The sequence below is a fragment of the Vanessa tameamea genome, chromosome 18 (genome assembly GCF_037043105.1).
Source record: "Vanessa tameamea isolate UH-Manoa-2023 chromosome 18, ilVanTame1 primary haplotype, whole genome shotgun sequence".
Taxonomy (NCBI): domain Eukaryota; kingdom Metazoa; phylum Arthropoda; class Insecta; order Lepidoptera; family Nymphalidae; genus Vanessa; species Vanessa tameamea.
In genome coordinates, this window is record NC_087326.1 from 8,013,750 (window position 1) to 8,034,084 (window position 20,335).

Consider the following 20,335-nt stretch of genomic DNA (forward strand, 5'->3'; position numbering starts at 1 on the left):
ATAGATAATAAGATATAGACAATAACTATATTTATTAATTAATTCGGCATACTCGTATATTACAAACAGGTCCACGGTAGAAAGAGATAGCATGCTATTAAATTGATATTTAAACATTACGGCTTTTCTTATAAACGGTGTTTAGTTAAACACTGATTTATCTTTTACTGCCGTCACTGTTTTGACATTTAAATTACCAGTACATAAGTAGGCAGGTAGGTACCACCCACTCGTCGTATATTCTACTCATGATGTATTCTGGTTTGAATGGTGACGAGCCAGTATTACTACAAGGTAATGTGTCTATTGGCGATGTGAAGGATGTGTAGCAGCATATCTGTTTGTCGTTACGACGCTAGCCACTAGATAGCCACTCCAACAACATCTGCACGCCATCATTACATCGTAAATAACTCCACAGGCTATTCCAAGCGCATAACCACATTTATCCACAAAAAACTGCATATGTGAAACAGATTAGAGACCCTGGAAGGGGTCGTTTTTGCTACCGAAACTTTTGTATATCTACCCGAAACATTTATCTAAATAAACACTCATTTTCATTCATTCATCCATTGCATTCCACAATATCGCTCTCTACAAATCAGTCGTTTTATTGTACTGCCACGCACCTCCTAAGTTGCTCACACAACCTTTAAAGATGGTTAATATTTCTTACAGTCTTAATATCTATTGGCCATTTACCATTGGGTGACACATTTGCCAGTCCTTTCTAGAAGTTTTAAGAGTTAAAACGAGAATTTGTTTCCTGTTTTTTTCCACTGGGTTATTTCTGGCTCATCTTTGTTGTTGTTGAACGATAGGACGTAATATTTTCTCGGTATCATTCGGGAAAACCACAGCGAAATGTTTTAATTTTCTTTAAGAAGAATCGTCTAATGGGCTTTTTAATGATGTGGTTACCTCAGTAATTAGGAAAATAAACCTATAATAATATCAAATTCTTAGTTTTTTCTTTTTTTTAAATATTAAATACAAAATTACACTTGGTTTCATTTCTTGTTTGTTAAGAATATGCCTGACTTGTAAAAGTAGTAATTTATTGTCTACGAGATCATTTTAATATCTATGATTAGATATACAGTAGAACGTATATCTAATCTTAGAGAGCTGATAAAACGGTTATGTTTTTAAAATAATCTGCAGGACAAGTTTCATAACGATTTTTTTTGTTTTTAAGGCATTTTTGTGGAAAAAAAATCAAAAAAATATTAAAATAACATCTTTTTCCGTCTCGCATTTTTAAATTTGGACCGATAATTATTGTTTTAATATTGACAAATAACCAGTGTTTATTCGTTTTTCTAAATCAGAAAAAAAAAATAGATTTTAATTGATACTTTTTTTAAAATAAATTTTTGGAGTTGCATTTTTGACTTATTTTGAAAAAATCTAAAAAACGTGATAACTCAAAAATGGTTCACTTATGCATTTAAATAAATTATTTAAATATTTGGATATTTATCGTTTTTATTTGTACTTATTGGATATATATCGCCAAAGTCGCCAAAATTGTACGCTTCTTTTATTTAGGCTGTATCCGTGTTATATTTATTTATTTTCTCTTTGTGGTGTACCATAAGGTATAAACAATTTTTTCCCAAGTGCAATCTTGGCTGTTGGCCGGATTGAACATAGTCATTCATCACATTGTACAGACACAATCTTTAGCAATAGTGAGGGAATACCTGTTTAATGTTAGAGATCCGACGTAATGTGCGGTTACACTTTTGGCAATATTAGAAAATATTTAGTTGTTGTTTTGGTAACTCTTATTAAACTTCTTAAGTATGTGCCACATTTTTTTTTAACTAAATTATAATCACTTCCTTTATGTTACCTTAGTACTTTCCTTTATAATATATGGATCAAATGACGTCCTGTTTTCTAATTAGGTATTAAAATTCAGATGTATTCATTAAGAAATTTCTATTCGATTAGAGGGTCTGTTATGATGGCAATAACTACTTTATTACCATTGAAATATCTAATAATAATAACACTATCATAATCAACATCTATCTTAGTCAATTGTAGTATCTCGAAGAAATCTCTCATTAAATTCATAATTAAATACATTTAGGTAAGTTCGATTTTTCTTCTCTTCTTCGTTGTTTTGATATTTGGGATTCGATTAAAACGTTCATATATATTTTTTTAAACAAGTATATTTACATATCACAAATATTTTACTTTAAATAATTTACGGAGTTCGTTAGTATTTGCCGTGGCTGCCGTGACCGAAACCACCATGTTCACCATGTTCTCCACCGAAGCCATGGTCACCACCGAAACCACCGTGACCGCCGTGATCGCCGTGCCCGCCGTGACCGCCATGACTGCCGTGACTGCCGTGACCGCCGTGACTGCCACCATGACCGAAATCGCCGTCATGATCACCTCCGAAACCACCATGATGAGCACCACCGAATCCACCTTCGTGACCACTGCCGCCGAATCCACCATCGTGACTACTGCCGCCGAATCCACCTTCGTGGCCAAATCCGCCGCCGTGACCGCCTCCAACACCGCTGCCGTGGCCTCCGCCGATACCGGCGCCGTGGCCTCCACCGTGACCGCCGCCGTGGCCTCCACCGATGCCAAAGCCTTGACCGCCGCCGTGGCCACCACCGCTATGTTCACTACCGTATTCGCCATGGCTACCACCAAATCCTCCAGAGCTACCGCCCGCTCCGTATCCTAAAGAACAAAAAAGAGCAGTTAATAAATATAAGAACATGCTTTCCATGTCAATAGTCTTCTGGTATAAATTTTATGGCGTTTCGTTATTCATAAGTATTGTTTTATAGTGAGCTGTAATGGATTACGGGATAAATGGTTAATATTTAAAAAAAAATACCTGGATACGCCGCCGCAACAGCCACAAGGGCCAACGCAACAATCTGAAAAAAAAAACACAATTAAATAAATATTACAAAAAAAGACTAATTTGAAGAATATTGCTTTCTTTATGTGGATATTGATAAAATGTAGTTAAACTAGATTAATCAAAATGCATAAATTTTGAACTAATGAAATAGAGTAAACCTGAGAATAGGGATTACATTCCCAATCATTCGGTTGGATTTTTGATGTTCATCAAACTTATATTAGAATTTGATCAATACATTCATAATTTAAGTTTGATATTATAATAAGATACTTACCACAAACTTAGCCATGATTAATGTACGCAGAAGTTATCTCAATGGTAAGCACACAACAAATAATACTAATGTTCACCCTCTCGCTGCTTATATACAAGTTTCGTGTTGACGCTCTCTTCCTGACTCATGCGATCAATCTCTTCAGAGCCTCGTATTGTAAGCCATATAGTTCCTACTAGTAAATATAATCGGACGTTTCGTGATTCGTCCTCGATTTATTTAATAAAAATGAGATTAATTTATATTTTTTAAAGTTAATTGAAATTGATTTTTCCATTTTCATCATCATGTATAATTTAATAAGATTTTTACATTTTCATAATTAATGAATTAGTAAAAAAATTATTAAATCTTCATAAATTCTATATTTTATGTAATTGCACATACCTACAGCAGCTCAGTCTTCTGTTGAGTTAATACAATTATATTTGTAAATTAGCTTTCCGTTCCCCAATTTTTAATTTATTTATTTATTAAAACATGAAAATTAGGCTCTGCTGTAAATTTAATTCGTAAAACCACTTTATTAGAAAGTACTTATTATTTTAAGTGAAGTGTGGTAATCGTGTTACCAATATATAAAAGGAAGTTTCGAGATTTTTAAAAAAAGCAGCGAAAGAATAAATTTATGCAACGTCTGTGATATATATGTATATTTATATAAAACATGTGCGCATAGAAAAAATCATTAATGTTTTTCAGAATTTGAATTTTATCCAAAAACAAGTGGTTTGATTTGACGCCGGGAAATGCAAGTATTTAATAAACGTCGAATAGATTTCGTGATATTATAATATAAATATTTCATATCCTATTTTATTAATATTTAAAAAAAGACATACATAGTTTAAAAATAAATGTATTAAGTACCGTCGTATAAATTTGACTTTATTGCTTTCATGTAAAGTTAATTAAAGTTGACAAATTTTATAAATTGTAAAAAATTTGTAATAAAATGCCTATTAAATAAGTATCTTCCTCTACATAGCATCATAATGGTTATGACGTCTTCATTAATGATTTTCCATTAAATCCGTAATTAAAGTCAGTTTTGTAAATAATTTACATATATTTTTTTAAATAACAATCAATGAGTTAACGATACTTCTTATTAACTTACGTATTTACGAAATTAAAAATTAATGAATTAAATATTTAGCTTATTCCAATGTAAGTAGGAAAAAAGATAAACAAACCTTAGATTTAAGTATTTCGTGCGATTTGCTACTAACTCAGCTATATTGTGCACTACTACGGGGTTTATGATTGGTATATCTTTATTTATAATACAGCACTATTATACTTAACTACTTATTTCAACTTTAATTTTACTTCCCATATTCCGATAACAGTTTCGTCGACGTTCAAAACGCCATTTTCTTGTAAATCCATAGTGAATATCATAGATTAATCAAGCTCTCACCCAATGATATGACGTCAATTTTCTCCTCTTATGGTTGGAATAGAGTATATGTATGTACAAAGTCACACTGCTCGTCAGTGTTGCTTTGTTTTGTCTATATAAAAATGGGATATCGATTGATCAACAATAATATTAATAAAATTCAACAATAGCGATCATTTTGTTGAACAGAATTTTTCATCTCTCGAATCTAAACAACAAAAACAAGAAAAAATATATCTTTATCTCTTACTTGTGGGATTAAGAAAGGTCATCTCGTCCATTAAAACTTTTTGGTAAAAATATTGTGTTCAGATGTATCAGCACCTCAGTCACCTACATATATATATATATATATTTTAAATTACTTCTACTTTACATATTTGATTTGCCCATATTACTAACTTCCCAATATATACCATTTTATTAATGGACTTTGGTTTAGTACAGAAAACAAAGTCTAATTAAATAAAAACGGAATTCACTGTTACTATGCAATTACGCGTTAGATGGAAAGGTCAATGTACATATATACTTATGCATACATGTACTTCGATATATAAAACCTATAAGTTTAAAGAAATAAAAAAATAGTCTAAAAAATCTTGAAATCCAAGTCCTAATTTTGCCAAATGTCAAAATTTGTATACAATACAAGTCGTCAAATGTGAGGTTTAAAATTAACGGCCATACTTATTATTATTGTTAGGTCGGTGTTAGTTAACCAATGATTTCTCTCTTTTTGCCATAATTGATTTATCATTCGAAAGAAGAAGACAGCACTATTTAAGCAATCACTCCTTCAACAACGTCCTAATTAATTTTGTAATATAGAGTATTTGTAGAAAATCTTTATAAATATTTATATACATGAGTATATAATGGTTAGCCCATCTGTCAGTAATCCTGTAGTATCTGAACGACTTGACCGTTTGAGGCCTCCTAGTTATATTGGTGAACTCTCTCTTTGAACTTAGTACTGTTGTTTAGTGGTAGAATATCTGATGAGTGGGTACCAACCCAGGCGAGCTTGCACAAAACCCTAACACAAAGTGAGCCCTATCATCAATGACAACTCAGATTCACAATAATGCTTGGTGCCAAAAAAAAACAATCGCAATATCAAAACTCGGATATAGCGCTGTAACGCGGGCGCCACCGCGAGGCATTTTTAGTTTTATAGTAAAACCTTTTTAATGATTCATATCGAATCGATTAGATTTAATTCTCGGAAGATTTTAGTCGGGTTATGCAAATTTCATAAGCAATTTGAGTAACAGGTTGTCTGTAGGTGTTATTAAGTATATTGCATGTGTTTTTACGCGTTCTGGTTATTTACTGGCCCATCGATTTAATTTGGTTAAGTTTCAAAAATTGTTTATCTTTCACAATGAAACGGCAAATAATGAAATATTACATTCAGAAATATTGAGATTATTATAACATTTTTTATATTTAAAAATGTATTTAATAATAAGGACCTCCAATAGATGTACAATATATAAGAGTTCATAAAAATGAACTAAGTACAGTGTTTAAATTTACCGAGAACTACTGACAAACACAATATTAACATTAATTAATAAAACTAATTAAGTATGAGGATAATAATGACGAAAAATTATAATAACTGTTTTTTTATGCAAAGCAATAAAATTGACATGATTTTATTGCATGAAGTACAATATTTCATTCTGAAGGCATTAAAAGTAGACCTATGTTTCGAACATAGGTCTACTTTTTTGCGTTAAATTGTAATACTTACGTTTTTCTTAATTGGTTTATTACTTTATAAGAAAAAAAAACAATTATTTAAAATCAAGGCAATGTATTTAATTATTAAACATACAGATTATATTTAATTTTGACAACTTAAGGATAATAAAAAAAGAATATTAAAAAAAATTGACAGCTAAGAATAGCGTTTATAATCAATATTTATAAATAATTAAAAATATTATTTTTTATTGAAAATCAATTCAATCAAAAAATGGGCGTGAGGTTATCCTCTTACTGCAAAATGAGATTAACAAGATCAAATTAACTAACTCTTCAGTTTTACATACATTTATGTTATTCATCATACATCCAAATATTGTTATTTCCTTAAGTTTTTTATACCGTGAGTTCCAAGGTCCAGTTTTTTTTAATCATTTACCTGGATAAATCACCACGAAACCGTACTAACTAGGTGATTACCGAAAATTATAAATGTGTAAATGTTACGGTTTTTCCAAATTTAATTCTTAGTAATTCCGATTACACTTTTTCTGTTGCAGTACAATTATAAAACTATTATAAAGTTGTAATTCAGTCGGTTTGGAAAGTCCCTGTTTGAAGTTATTTGAATCATAACTTTACCGTTAATAGGTCAATGATCTGTAAGTTTAGATTTTATGATTGGATTTCTGGACATTTCAGTTTATCGTTGCTCTGAAACCGGATTCGTCAGATTTTTTATTAAACTCAAGTGTTTTTGCTGTTTTGAGTCATCAGGCTAATATTAAAAAGATTAAAAGACAAACTTCCTCGTTGGTGTAGTGGCTAGGCTATACAGTATTAGGTCCCGAAATGATGAGTTCAAATCCCGAGTCGGGACCGTAAAAAGTTATTGGGTTTTCAGTAGTCAGCCAGTCTGTGGTTAACAATTTTTACATCAGAAAGTACGCAAAGATCACTACAGTGTCTAACATCTTTCCGGTCGTGTCGGATTACCCGCCTCAGTGAATTATGAGAGTGAGAGAATACAGCGTTTACTACACTACATTTTTATGTACACGTACAAATTGATTCCTCACAGATTCCGGTAGGCTAGGTTTCCTTGAGAATAAATGTCGTTGCCGAAATCAGTCAGGATGTTATCATTATACATTCAAGTTTTGTTTGTTTGTTTTTCGAATTTAGAAGAAAACTGCTGGTCCAATTTATATAGAATTTTCACACTGTGATAGACTGTATATTTAAAATAGTCAAAGTCATAAATAATGCCTATAAGTAACATAATCTTTAAGATACTGCTTTTAAGGCGAAACCTGAAACCAACCAATTAGGAGAGACCATACGCCAAAATATTGTATCATATCAATATATTGTAGAACTTATAGATGTCAATGTAGCAGTTCGACATTACAATTATATATCTAATATGTAGTGAGTTATAAGATATCCTTTGTATAAAAAAAATCGTTAAAAGGTACTCTTAAGTACCTTGAGCTAAATTTTTTATTACAAAGCATTGTACCTTATTAAAATAAATATTTATTAATTAAAAAAATATATTAATTAAAATTGTCGATTTAACATGAATCGATAGTTTTAACAATATATTTCGAAAGATAAAAAAATAAAAATTGTCTTTTAAGGGCTTTTACCTTGCTAACTTTTATTCACATTTTGATAAACGGAGGTCGTTATTTTAAATCCTGGCGAATAAATATAGCAGGCTTTTTTTGTTTCTATTGTACAAAGCTATCTTTTTTTCATGTCTACGTTACACGTAACATCTTTGGGAGGTGACGACGACATGGTGCCAAGATATTACAATCTTAATCTTTTTAAATCAACATCTTTTGTCCGTCACTTATTAATAGAATTTCTATTTTTATCGTCAATTTATTTTAAATATAGACCAGCAGTGCTTGTTCGTAGTAACTCACTTGGTATCTCACTCCGATTTACGGTAATACGTTTTTAATAGATTAACGTCGCATTAATATCACTTTTTAACATTTCTCGATCGATGTGGTGAATTTTGGCGGTGTCCTAACAGAATAACTTTTGCTTTACGAATTGTTCGCTAGAACATAAATAACTATGAAAAATAAAGAAAGATATAATGAAAAAGTACAATAAAACAACGACTACAATTAGATAAAAACTCTCATTCTAAAAATAAATCAAAATACATTCTAAATGTTCTTATGAAGAGAAAAAACATTTATACTACAATGGACAGATTAGTGACGCATTCACGTGAAATAAATTTAAGTTTCGGAGCAAAATAAATCAATTTTTGTGCATATTACATATAAATAGAGAAACATATTTAATTTTAGTGTTAATTTAACCACTATCTGCTAAAATATTATTATAATTTAGTTAGGAAGGAGTTCAGACAGAGCCTAGAGGACAAATGTAAATTTGATTTCCTTCGGGCTTTGACTGTTTTAAGTCTCTTCAAGCTTTTCAAACTTCCTTGACGAATCGATCGTTTCCAAGTTTGAGTCGACTGCTTTATTTATACGTTTTTATTGGTACTATAGTGATATAATAGTAACCTAGTACAACATTTTTATGCCCACTGTGTTGGTACTGTCGTAACGTTTGATCTGATAATTAGATAGTTTTCGTGGTTGCCATACGAGTTGAGTGCCATCTGAGCAAAAGTTGTTTTGAATTTGGCTACCATAAAATTAGATACCCTAAAAAAGACGTATTTTAATAGAAGATCGTCACAGAATATATTTTTTTTATTAATTCTGATTTTAACTTTATGATCAGTAGTAAAATAATAAATCCTCTTGATTTCCCATGTGTTTTCTCAATCACACAATTACTTAGTGAACGTAAATTACTTATAAAATATGAATAGTACAGACATAGGCATAGTTATTTAATGTAGAGATATTATCATTTCATTTAAAACAAATTATCTTCTAAAGAATCAGCAATCACGGTATAAAATTAATAAGATGTACTTACAGTAGTTAATTAATTACGTCCAATTTATAGAATGCTAATGAAATCAGATTAACTAATTTGTCTTTAATCTGAATAGATATTGGTTGATAACATCCGATGACGTAATAGTCGCTCAATGAGTGTACAGTATTCGATCAGAGGAATCAGAAAATCTGATTTTGTTCACATGAGCTGTAAATGATTAAACAAATGATCAAACGAATCTTTTGTCTATAAAGTCAATTTGTCCATAGTTTCGAGCGGAGATCTCAGGTAAGAGAAAATTTATGTTTTATACAGTAAGTGGTCAAAGTAAAATAACAGCCTCTAAATATCCCACTGCTGGGCTCCACGACTATTCCACCACTGACCACTCTGCTCCAATTCGTGTTATTGGATACATATATGACAGAACTTTCTTTTATACACTCATGTATTTTTATAATATCCTTATATTTTGGTATCACAATAAATAAGTAGTATAATCAACTAATGTAAAGGCTTAGAATATTTTCAGTACCCTATAACAACATTCTGCTCAAATGCGGTTGGTAGTTACTCATGTGGAAAATTTCATTTTAAACTTGTAGGTTACTAAACAATTAACAAACAAAAACTATTTACTATCAATCCATTTAAATTAGAACCCTCCATTCGGCGAGCTCTGGAACGAACTTGTCAAAACAAGATATTTGTAAATATCGAAACTCGATTATCCAGTTTTTTACAATACAACAAAATTATATTAAGATTATTTTCTTAAAATCAGTTTATGTGAATAAATTATAAATATTATCACGAGTTGTTTTATTTTTAGTTTAGGTTGTTACCACGGTAATATTTAATCTGATTATAAGCTGAAACCATGGTTTATTTTTGATCTTCAATGGCTTCGTGTGATATGTGTATATATACCCGACAATAAATTGATAAAGAGATACTAAGTTTTAAAATGATGAACGCGTATCATTTTGCGTTTGTCTTTTAAGAACTTGAGATTGTAAAAATTTCGCGATTCAAATGACGTTAAAGAGCGACTTTGATAATACATATGTGACTAGAGAAATTATAAAAAAATAAGTGTTTACATCGACATTCTTAAATAATTTTAGTTTTCTTTAGAAAATTCTTAAATTAATTTTCGTTTCTTTTTTTCATAAATACTTTGGAATCTTAATGTAATTTAATAAATAAACCAATAAATAATCACATCACGTACAATATGTACATCTTTTAAAGGAATGTCTCTGATATAATTTTATTGAATGTTGTGATTTGAAACCCATTTTTGTCTTCAATTAAATAAGCGTACATTTTTCACAGTTAAAATTGTTATTTCATCATTTTCAAACATTATTAATGTCACCCTGGGGAATTCCCGAATCTGCAAGGTCCGTAATAAAATTGACGATTTTAATTAATCGAAAAGTTTTGATTCTTATTTATGAAAACAAAAAATAAGTCCCAAATGACAAACATGTAGAATCTTAGAAGGAAGGAATAATTTGATGTTAGATCTTAAAGCACAAAAAATAAACAATATCTGATCGATTCCTCGATGTTAGTAAAAACCCTTCGACTCCCAACCCAATTTGAGCAGTAATAACTCACGAATAACCGAATCAAACGACTCTTTAAAATCTTTGTCACGATTAACCAAATCAAGCGGCTTTTTAAAATCCGTGTAAATAACTTGCTCCTCTCGTCGTCAGTCGTTACTCGGCCTCGGCAAGAAACTTGGTAAGGACGAAGAAGAACGTAAATGTTTTTTTCCTAGAGATTCAATGAGCTTAAAACACGGTGACAACATTGGAATTGATTTATAGAATAACTGTAAATAAAACTTTGACCTAATAAATCGCTGACATTTATTTTAAAGTTAAGCTAAGCTTTTCGTTGAATACTGTTGTCAGGTTTTACACTGCTACTGCAAATGTCAATTTCTTTTTATTTCTTAAGTTCTAGAAGAAATTTGTCAGCTATTTCTGACTATAGTTTTATAATTCCACCAAATGACTAGCAGCTGTTAGGTATGTTTAAAATATGTAGCACATTACTGAGTCTCCTCTCCTTTCGATGTGAAGGTGAACGTTACATCTTGTTTGTGGTAAGGAAAGTTTTTTTTATGTTATTTATTTCGATTAATTTTTAACAAAACACGTATCTTTATTTTGAAATAAGAATACGTTTTATATTTAACTAATCTATCAAATAATTAATGGTAGAAAATATTGTAAGTGTGTTTGTTTATGCCAATTTATTGCATATTGTAAAATATAATCTTTAACTAAAAATATCTTATCAAGACTAATTAAAATGTGGTCTGACGAAATGACGCATTAGGTTTTTTACTAAGAAATAGGTTCAGGATTGCAATTTTAGTTTTTAAATTAAATTCTGTTATATTTAATTGAAATAAATGTATGACAAAAAAATTTAATTCTAAATGGCTAAATCTCGTTTACAGTACCACTGAACTTCTGCCGGTTCTTCGTTGTAGAATCCATATTGAAATTGAAAGATTCAAAATTTTTAAAGGCTATCTGAATATATATATTTTTTGAATATATAATATTTTTTTATTATCGAATCCTATCCTATCGCATCACCAATGGTACGATCTATATAATTACGTCATGGCTTAAACTAGTAGTCATCACATTTTTAATTTATTATCATTTAAAATGAATTTATAAAATAGGCATTGTTGTAATTACTTATTTATTTCACAATGTAACAAGTTCATGGTCAGTCATAAAAAACTGGTTAAGCAAGTTTTGATACTTGAAAATAATTTATATAGACAAGTTTGTGTTTTAATAATTGAGGGCTCAGATTATAAAAACAACAGGCAGATGGAGTGCACGGAAAATTAAAGTGAAGTAACAAAAGCGAATACAAATTCCGGGTAGTGCGAAACGATGGGTGATTTTATTAACACGTCAGAAGTGTTGTCACTTTAATTATGAATTATTAATGTATTAACAAATTGTTGTTTACTACACGCTTTTTGTTTGATAATTTGAGATTGGAGGTTTAAAGTTGATTTGACTTGTGTTTATGATGAACTCGTTGGAAAAGCGAAAAAAAATACGTTACCCGATACAGATTTTTGATGAAATTCAGTCAAATAAAAAAAAATCTTTAAAAGCAAAGGTGGCGTTTACCTTCAGTTTACCCAAAGTTAAATAATATTAAAGCATCGGTAACGAATGATTTACACTAATGTCTGATAATAACAAGCTTAATACAATCTCGACACTGAGATTATATTTTATCATAACATTCATGAAGAGTATTTACTCTTAACTTTTTCAGTTGACTTACGGATCACTTTTATTTATAAGACAATCTGTACATTTGTACAAGAACGTGTATTAATTATTTTATTTCGATATTTAAAATATAAACGCCAGTATATGTAGCAATTACATATGCTCTAAGCGCAATAAAAGGTACTTTCATATTTTTACCTTGATATTCTATTCTGTGGTATATAAATGTAATAAATATTTGCTGAAATCGGAGCGTTGATAGAATGTAAGAAGAACCGAAAGGCCGACTTGCGAATAACAGTGGAGGCATCGAATATTTTCAGATTGTAATTCAATGAAGTGTCTCGTGATATATCCATACCTTTCATGATTACGTTTATTTTTAACACTTATAGTGTCTAATTTTTTTTAACATATTAAATTGCATTTAGTAATAGTAACACTCTTGCGTAATACGTAATATACGTTTCTAGATTGAATTATAATTTAATTTCTAAATTATAATAATATATTTTTATTTTTTCTGTAAAATTTTTCCATTGGCACTAAATATATGATATGTTAAAAAAAGGTGATCGAATAGGTAATATTAGTTTATGTTTATTCAGGATTAAAACGCTGATCATATTTTTAATATAAAAATATAAGGAACTTTGAAATTTACATATAACCTTGAACAATACAAACTTAAAATGGTGTAATAAATCATAACATAAAATTGTTACAAAACAAAACAAAATGTATAATAATCACACATCAACACATATTTAACATTTATAATATGTCAGTGTTCATTATTTAGAAAGGAGAATAAAAGACGCTCATTAGTAGGATTTTGAACACCTTAAAGAAAATTACCGTAACATTAAAATTACCATTTGTCGTATCTCCACGATTTGAAAACATTCCGTTAGCCGCCACAGCTAGTATCGGAATACTTGGCGGCGACATTTCGAGCCTCGTTCAGTTCGCGGTCAATTGGAAGGCAAAGCCAAATTGGCATCAAAAAAGCTCGGTGTGCTCAGCAAGGCAAGACAGTATTTCACGTCGGCCCATCGTCTAAGACTCTACAAGGCACAAATTCGGCCACAAATGGAGTACTGCTCTCACCTTTGGGCGGGTGCTCCCCAGTACCAGCTCCTTCCATTCGACCGTATCCAACGTAGAGCGGCTCGAATTATCGACGATCAAGCCCTTTCCGATCTGCTTGATCCTTTGGCTTTTCGTAGTGATGTTGGAGCGCTCTGCATCTTCTACAGAATTTATCACGGGGAATGTTCGGAATAATCCCGGCTGCTGAATTTCACCTTCGGACATCTCGTCAAAATTCAAAATAGCACCCACACCACCTAGTTGTCCGAAAATCAACAGCGCGATTTTTAAGACATTTTCTGCCTCGCACAACCACTCTGTGGAACCAGCTTTCGCCGGCGGTTTTTCCGAACCGATACGATTTGTGACCTTCAAGAAAAGAGCGTACTCCTTCCTGAAAGGCCGGCAACGCACCTGCAAGTCCCCGGTGTTGCAGATGTCCATGGGCGGTGGTAGTCACTTTCCATCAGGTGAGCCTCCTGCTCGTTGGCCACCTATAACATAATAAAAAAAAAAACTGTTAATGTCCTATTGCTGGGTTAAAGACTTTCCTTCCCTTTTGAGAAGAAGGTACGAAGCTTACTCCACCACACAGCTTCAATGCGTTTATGAATGCACGTGGCACATTCTCGTGATGTTTTCCTTCACCACCGAACACGAAATGAATTATAAATACAAATTAAGTATATTAATTCAGTGGTGCTTGCCCCGTGTTTGAGTCAGAATCATAATTTAAGATTCACGCCTTTTAATCACTGGGCCATTACGGTTCTTATAGATGTTATTTCTCCTTCCTTCGACAATTTTTTTCAACGGAAGCAGGATATTAATATACCTTCTTATTGCAGTTGCGAATGAACAAGTTACCGTGATGTTTTTATTCATACTTAAATGTTATATTAAAAACAAATTTTATCTACATATTATAATTTCTTAAATATATGGTAAGTAGCTCTTACAAACATTTAAGTATTGTCTTGATAAGTTTTATTATTATTATTTTTTCTTTACATGTCTAAGCATAACCGAATGGAACGACATTGAAGTAATGAAGATATTGCATACACATTAAGATTAATATCTCGGAAGGCAAAGGTGTGTATTGTTTTTAACTTAAATAAGATACTCGCTTTGCTTCGTTTACATTTTAATCGGTTTCCGTATCGAGATAATTCTTTTAATGGGTTTTATTCGTGTCATGTTTTTATAGCATTCCTAATTTAAATATATTTTCATTTACAAATACTAATTCGATATAATAATCCCTTACCGGAAAGGGGTTCAAACAAAGTTAATAAAACAATAAAATACTATTTATATTTGTATTCGTAATTATTAAACCGAAAATTATTTAAAAAAAAAAAATTTGGTAGGCTTAATTAAATGTCGGCTTCGATTGATTCCTTGCCGATTATTCGTCATCATAACTGTGATGAATTGATTACAAATTTAATTAATACCTTTTTTTAGTGATTTGTATATGTAATATATTTTTTTGTAATCATCTATTATATATTATAATCGACCATTCACTAAAATATTTAAAATAAATATCGACGGACACTGATTATCTAAGTTTCAGTTATATATCAACAAAATATTATGAAATTCATCAAGAATGCAACTGACAGTTACAAACTTGTTACCACCATTACAACCCAAAATGCATGCCCCTTTCTTTTAGTACGTCTCAAAGGTGACGTCATTTCCTTGACCACGTCATTCTGTTTTCATTCTACAAATATATATAATATTTAACTAAGATTTAAATTATATTGGATATTGATTTGGTAATACCATAAAAATATGTCTTTAAGCGTAGGCTGTGTCTGCTTAACTTTAAGATGAATAGCTGACGATTTATGTTATTTATTCGGTGGCAGGGCTTTGTGGTGGCCCATCTGGGTGGTTATCGCTCACTTAACAATTATTCTACACTCAAACAACGATGCTATATTGTTGTCCTGTAATCAATACTCGTATTGTTATACGATGTATAATATCTTAATTATATTTATAATGGATATAACATCTTAGGCTTTATGAAGGCGTAAGAAGTCGTTTATACAACAAGTAATGCCATATTTAATACTTAGTATAGTTGTGTTTCGGTTTGAAGGCTGAGTGAGCTAGTGTAACTTCAAGCCCAAGGGACACAACATCCTAGTTCCCAAGCGAGCGCATTGGTGTTGTGAGGAATGATTAATCTTTATCACACTACCTGTGGGCCTGTGTGGCCTGTGGGCAGTGGTGATCACTTACCATTAGGAGCCCTATGTGCCAGTACACTTACCAATGTGACATAAATAATGTGACCATTTATCACCAGCTGAACTTACTTTTTAGTCTTTTTAATATTAGTGGAAATAAATCTTACGCGAATTTTTATATAAAAAGCCAAAAGAAAAACATTGTTGTTTTAACAAATTATATTACTTACGGCCTATGTATAAATAGCGTTTAAAATAAATTCACATGGAGCGTAAAGTCTATATCTTAAAGCTGGAGGTTTCGAGAAAAAATATATAACTAGCATTAGTTTCCATGTAGCCACTTAAGAAATCAATCACAGCGCGTCGTCACACATAATAAAAACAGTTTATGATTCGTCCGTTGAATATTCTTATAAGAAACATGTTTATCGTTCAATGTCTTGTCCTTGGCCTAGTCTTGAGCGTCGAGATGGTCCAGTGGCTCAAACAAGTGAATCTTAACCGAAGAATTCAGATTTAAATCCGGGCAAGCACTACGTAATTTCATGGGCTTAATATGGTTTAATAATGACATTCTTGGTCGTTTATTCTCGTACTCGCTGGTATCCAACAACCCGAAATTCTCCTCAAATGGAAAGGCGGTCCTAGCTCAGTAGTAAAATAGTTACAGGTTTGTTTCTACTATTGTCTTGTCCTCTGAGTACCAGTTCTCCTTATATTATTTTCATACGGGTATTTATAGTAGGGATAATAAGCTCCAACCTTTTGGTTAAATACTAAATAAGGTGGAACATTTGTATATGATTTAGTATTTTTCGATCTTAGTGCCCAATTCCTCTTATACGTTCCTGCGCTTGGCATCGATTGACGTTGATAGTTGTTCGCTGATTTTCTATCGACCGTTGATATGGTATTATATGCCATCGTATTTCCAGCTAAGATTATATTTAGGACGATCGCGGAGAGGATTATCTGGAAATAATAAATACATGAATTACATTCAGTTGAACTTACTAATATAGAAAAATTTCTTTGCTTCAGATGTAATTAAGTACTGAATTGTATCTTTTTTATATTGAAGTGTACAATTAAAAAAAATCTTTTTGAATAAAATGCTTATTAAACAAGGAGAAAATTCAAATACATAATACCTTTTGCTTAACAGAGATCAGGAAAGCAATATGAATACAACTATAATAGAATAATAATTATTCTATCTATGTCATAACGAATATTTTAAGCAAATTTTAATAATAAACTAATTTAAAATTACAGAAGAAGCTGTACGAAAGAAAGTTTTTTTTTATTGAATTGAGATTTAAAATAGCTTGAGCTTATTGATTAGCTTGAGTTTTGTATTTACAAACCTACAAAAACATAGTAATTACTATGTTTATTCACCACAAAGCTATGCATATTATAATAGATAAAATACTATTTATTCTAAAAAATAAAGAAAAAGTTATAACCAAGAAGATCAATCTTATTTTTTTTATATATGTTGTGCAGACAATTCAAATTAAATTAGAGAATAAAAAAATCGTCCTTATGTTAAGTCTTTGCGAAAGTAGTCGCCGTAATAACAGATAAAATAATTTGTACCGTATTAAGTTTACATATTGGACAAATTGTCTAATATAATAAATGGCAGTCGCCTCTCTTTTGATTAGCGGTCGTTGAACTCTTTCGTATGATCGTTCGGGCATTACCGTTGCTTCATTGTTTTTTTGGCACGTAAAATGTTCGCAAAAGTTCATCCGTCGATTGAATATTTTTTACACGATTCCGTTATAGATATATTGTGTACAAGAAATAAATATATTGAATAATGTCTTTGACCTCACCTTAAGTAAAAATAGTCTGATTGCTTCCATTTCCACACGGTATAATTCAAATATAAACACATGTAAAAATAACAACAGTTTCCGTGCATCTGTTGCTGTCTCCTTGAACTTGTCTTTATATTGCCCATTTTTGAAATGACCTACATTTTCAAGACTAAAAATACCGTAGAGTCGATATTAAACGTTTATTCTTTATATATGTCATAATTAGTACTTGAGCGCAGCATGACTTGCTATGTCCTCAATAAATTGAGTTGGACATAAATTATAAAGATAATTTCCAAGTTATAAAATAAGATTAATATTAATGAAATTCACTTTACATTTTGTTTTATATTTTTATATTTACTTCATTTATTTTTAAATATAACATTGTGAATTTTTTATGAGATGGCTCGTCTGTTAATCTACTTTTTGTAATAGCTCCAACTAGCGTTTGTTCACTATGTTTCGTGTTCAAACAATGAAGTCATAACAACCAATATTTTATGTTTAAAAAAAAAACGATACATTTTCATTTGAATATCTCAAGACAAAAACTATGTTATTTTATTTTTAAAGTTAAATAGTAATTGAAAACTTCAAATTGTTAAGCTTGAATTAGTAATTTTAAAAATATTTATAGTCTTTCTAGAAGTAATTATCACAATAGGTTTAGTACTGAAGCTATCGGGACATTACCCATACCATTTGCTGTTTATTATAATACAAATAACTATTTCAAATTAGTTGTAAGTAGAATTACATGATCACAAACAAAAATACACGATAAAAGGTGTTTATTTATACTTATATATATATGATGTATTGTAATAGTGATTATGATTTTTAATGCAAATGATTATAAGGCCAGCTAGTATAATACTTTGCCTCCGTCTTGACTCACGTAATAATCATACGAAAGTTTATCAAATGATTAAACTATTTTAATAATGAACATTATTTATTTTAATTAAATTATTACATAATATATGTATACATCTATTGCACACGGTGTAAAGTGTAAAATGCGCTATTGGGTGCTATTAGTTAACAGCGAGTTCTCGGCAGGCGATCAGATAAGGCAACTCTGAAACATTTAAAAATTAATGAAAAAGATATTAATGCTAATTGACAATTTAATCTATCGTTAATATAATATTTCTTTAAAATGGTCATTATGTCTTTATATATTATATACCAGTTGCCAGCCGCGGCTTCGCTCGCGCTTAGTCGTCGAGTATTGGGCATAATAAAGTAGCCCATGTCTTTCTTTGGAGTTCAAGCTCGCTTTATACCAAATTTCATAAAATTCGGTTCAGTAGTTGCCGTGAAAGAGCAACAGACAGCCAAACATGATTAACAGAGTTACTTTTGTATTTATAATATTGTATAGATTATATCAAGACCATTGAATGGATGAATGATGAATGATTTATTTTGATGTTCGTTTTATTATTCTTCTAAATGTAAAAGCACAAGCACTCTGTAAAAGTGTTTAAAATTTTTTTTATTTATAAGCAAACGTTGACAATGTACGTAATTTTATAAATTTATATTTTTGTATAAACATCGTATTCCTAGAAATAATAACACAGTAAATAAGGAAAACCATCCTTTAAGTTAAATTATACAAGTCTCATTAATATATTCGCGCTAAAACATTATGCTTTAAATTGTATGTCCTGGTTAAAATGTTATTCATTAACGTACCTACTTCACTTGTTCGGTGTAAGTATTTTATCAAATTACGATATTTAATTCAGTTTTTAAAACGAATAAAATAAACATAAAAAATCTGACAATGAAAAATAACATTTTTTTTAGTTATGGGTAAATTAATAGCTAAACAAATTTGTTTGATTAAATTACTATCAACATATCCGCCAAGTTTTTGTTACCAACATTTAAAAAAAATGTAGTTAAATACCTTTCAAGGTTTATAGTTAAAGATAAAATAAATAGCGATTCATCCATTTGCACGAATGCTTCCATATTTGAAGAATAATACTTAAGTATTTATCGACTACATTTATAGTTCAGGGGCCAATTATAGAAACTTATAATGGTTATGATAAAATTCTGCTCCAACCCAAATTCGACTATTCCTCACAAAAATAAAGCTCAATTTAATCGTTACTGAGAGCAAATTCTAGTTATTTATATCGGTTACTACACGATCTCGATTATATTTCGATCTAATTGTGACCGAACCGCAACTGTTTTAGTTGAATAGGTAAACGGTTGAACGGCAACGCTAACGTTTCGATTCGATTGCGATATATTGATAATTTGCTAAAACTTTAATTTTAATATTAAAACTTGAAACATCCAATGTTCTTTTAGCTAATCTATCTCGTAGTTTGTAACAAATAGGCGCCATTTTGAAAATGCATATATTTATCTGCAACAAACACAAAGAATGTCTTTAAACGAATGGTATAAGTCCCATAAGTTAAATAAGCCATTTAACTCTGAGTTTAATTGGTATCGACTATCGACTACCGGAAAAAACAAGAATATTTATGTAACAAACAGTTTGGAAACCGTAATTTATTTGACAAGGTGGATTAATCGTCCTGCTATTCCGCTCCGACGACCATCGAACTAACGATTAATTTCGTTCCATTAATTTCGTAATTCAACCCCTGAATGCGCCATA

The 20,335-nt window shown here is 30.6% G+C and overlaps 1 protein-coding gene across 1 annotated transcript; it reads right to left on the reverse strand.

The window, feature by feature from the left end:
- Positions 1–2,165: 2,165 nt before the first annotated feature.
- Positions 2,166–3,305, reverse strand: LOC113399071 (holotricin-3-like). The gene is made up of 3 exons (XM_064217714.1): positions 3,189–3,305; positions 2,882–2,924; positions 2,166–2,721 (listed from the first exon to the last, which is right to left on the reverse strand). The coding sequence occupies exons 1-3, from the start codon at positions 3,201–3,203 to the stop codon at positions 2,237–2,239; spliced, it is 543 nt and encodes a 180-aa protein (XP_064073784.1). The 5' UTR covers positions 3,204–3,305; the 3' UTR covers positions 2,166–2,236.
- Positions 3,306–20,335: the final 17,030 nt, after the last annotated feature.

Coding starts and splice junctions, on each gene's coding strand:
- LOC113399071 (XM_064217714.1), bottom strand. Junction 2,722..2,881: donor TGTTGCGGCGGCGTATCCAG/GTATTTTTTTTT, acceptor TTTGTTCTTTAG/GATACGGAGCGGGCGGTAGC.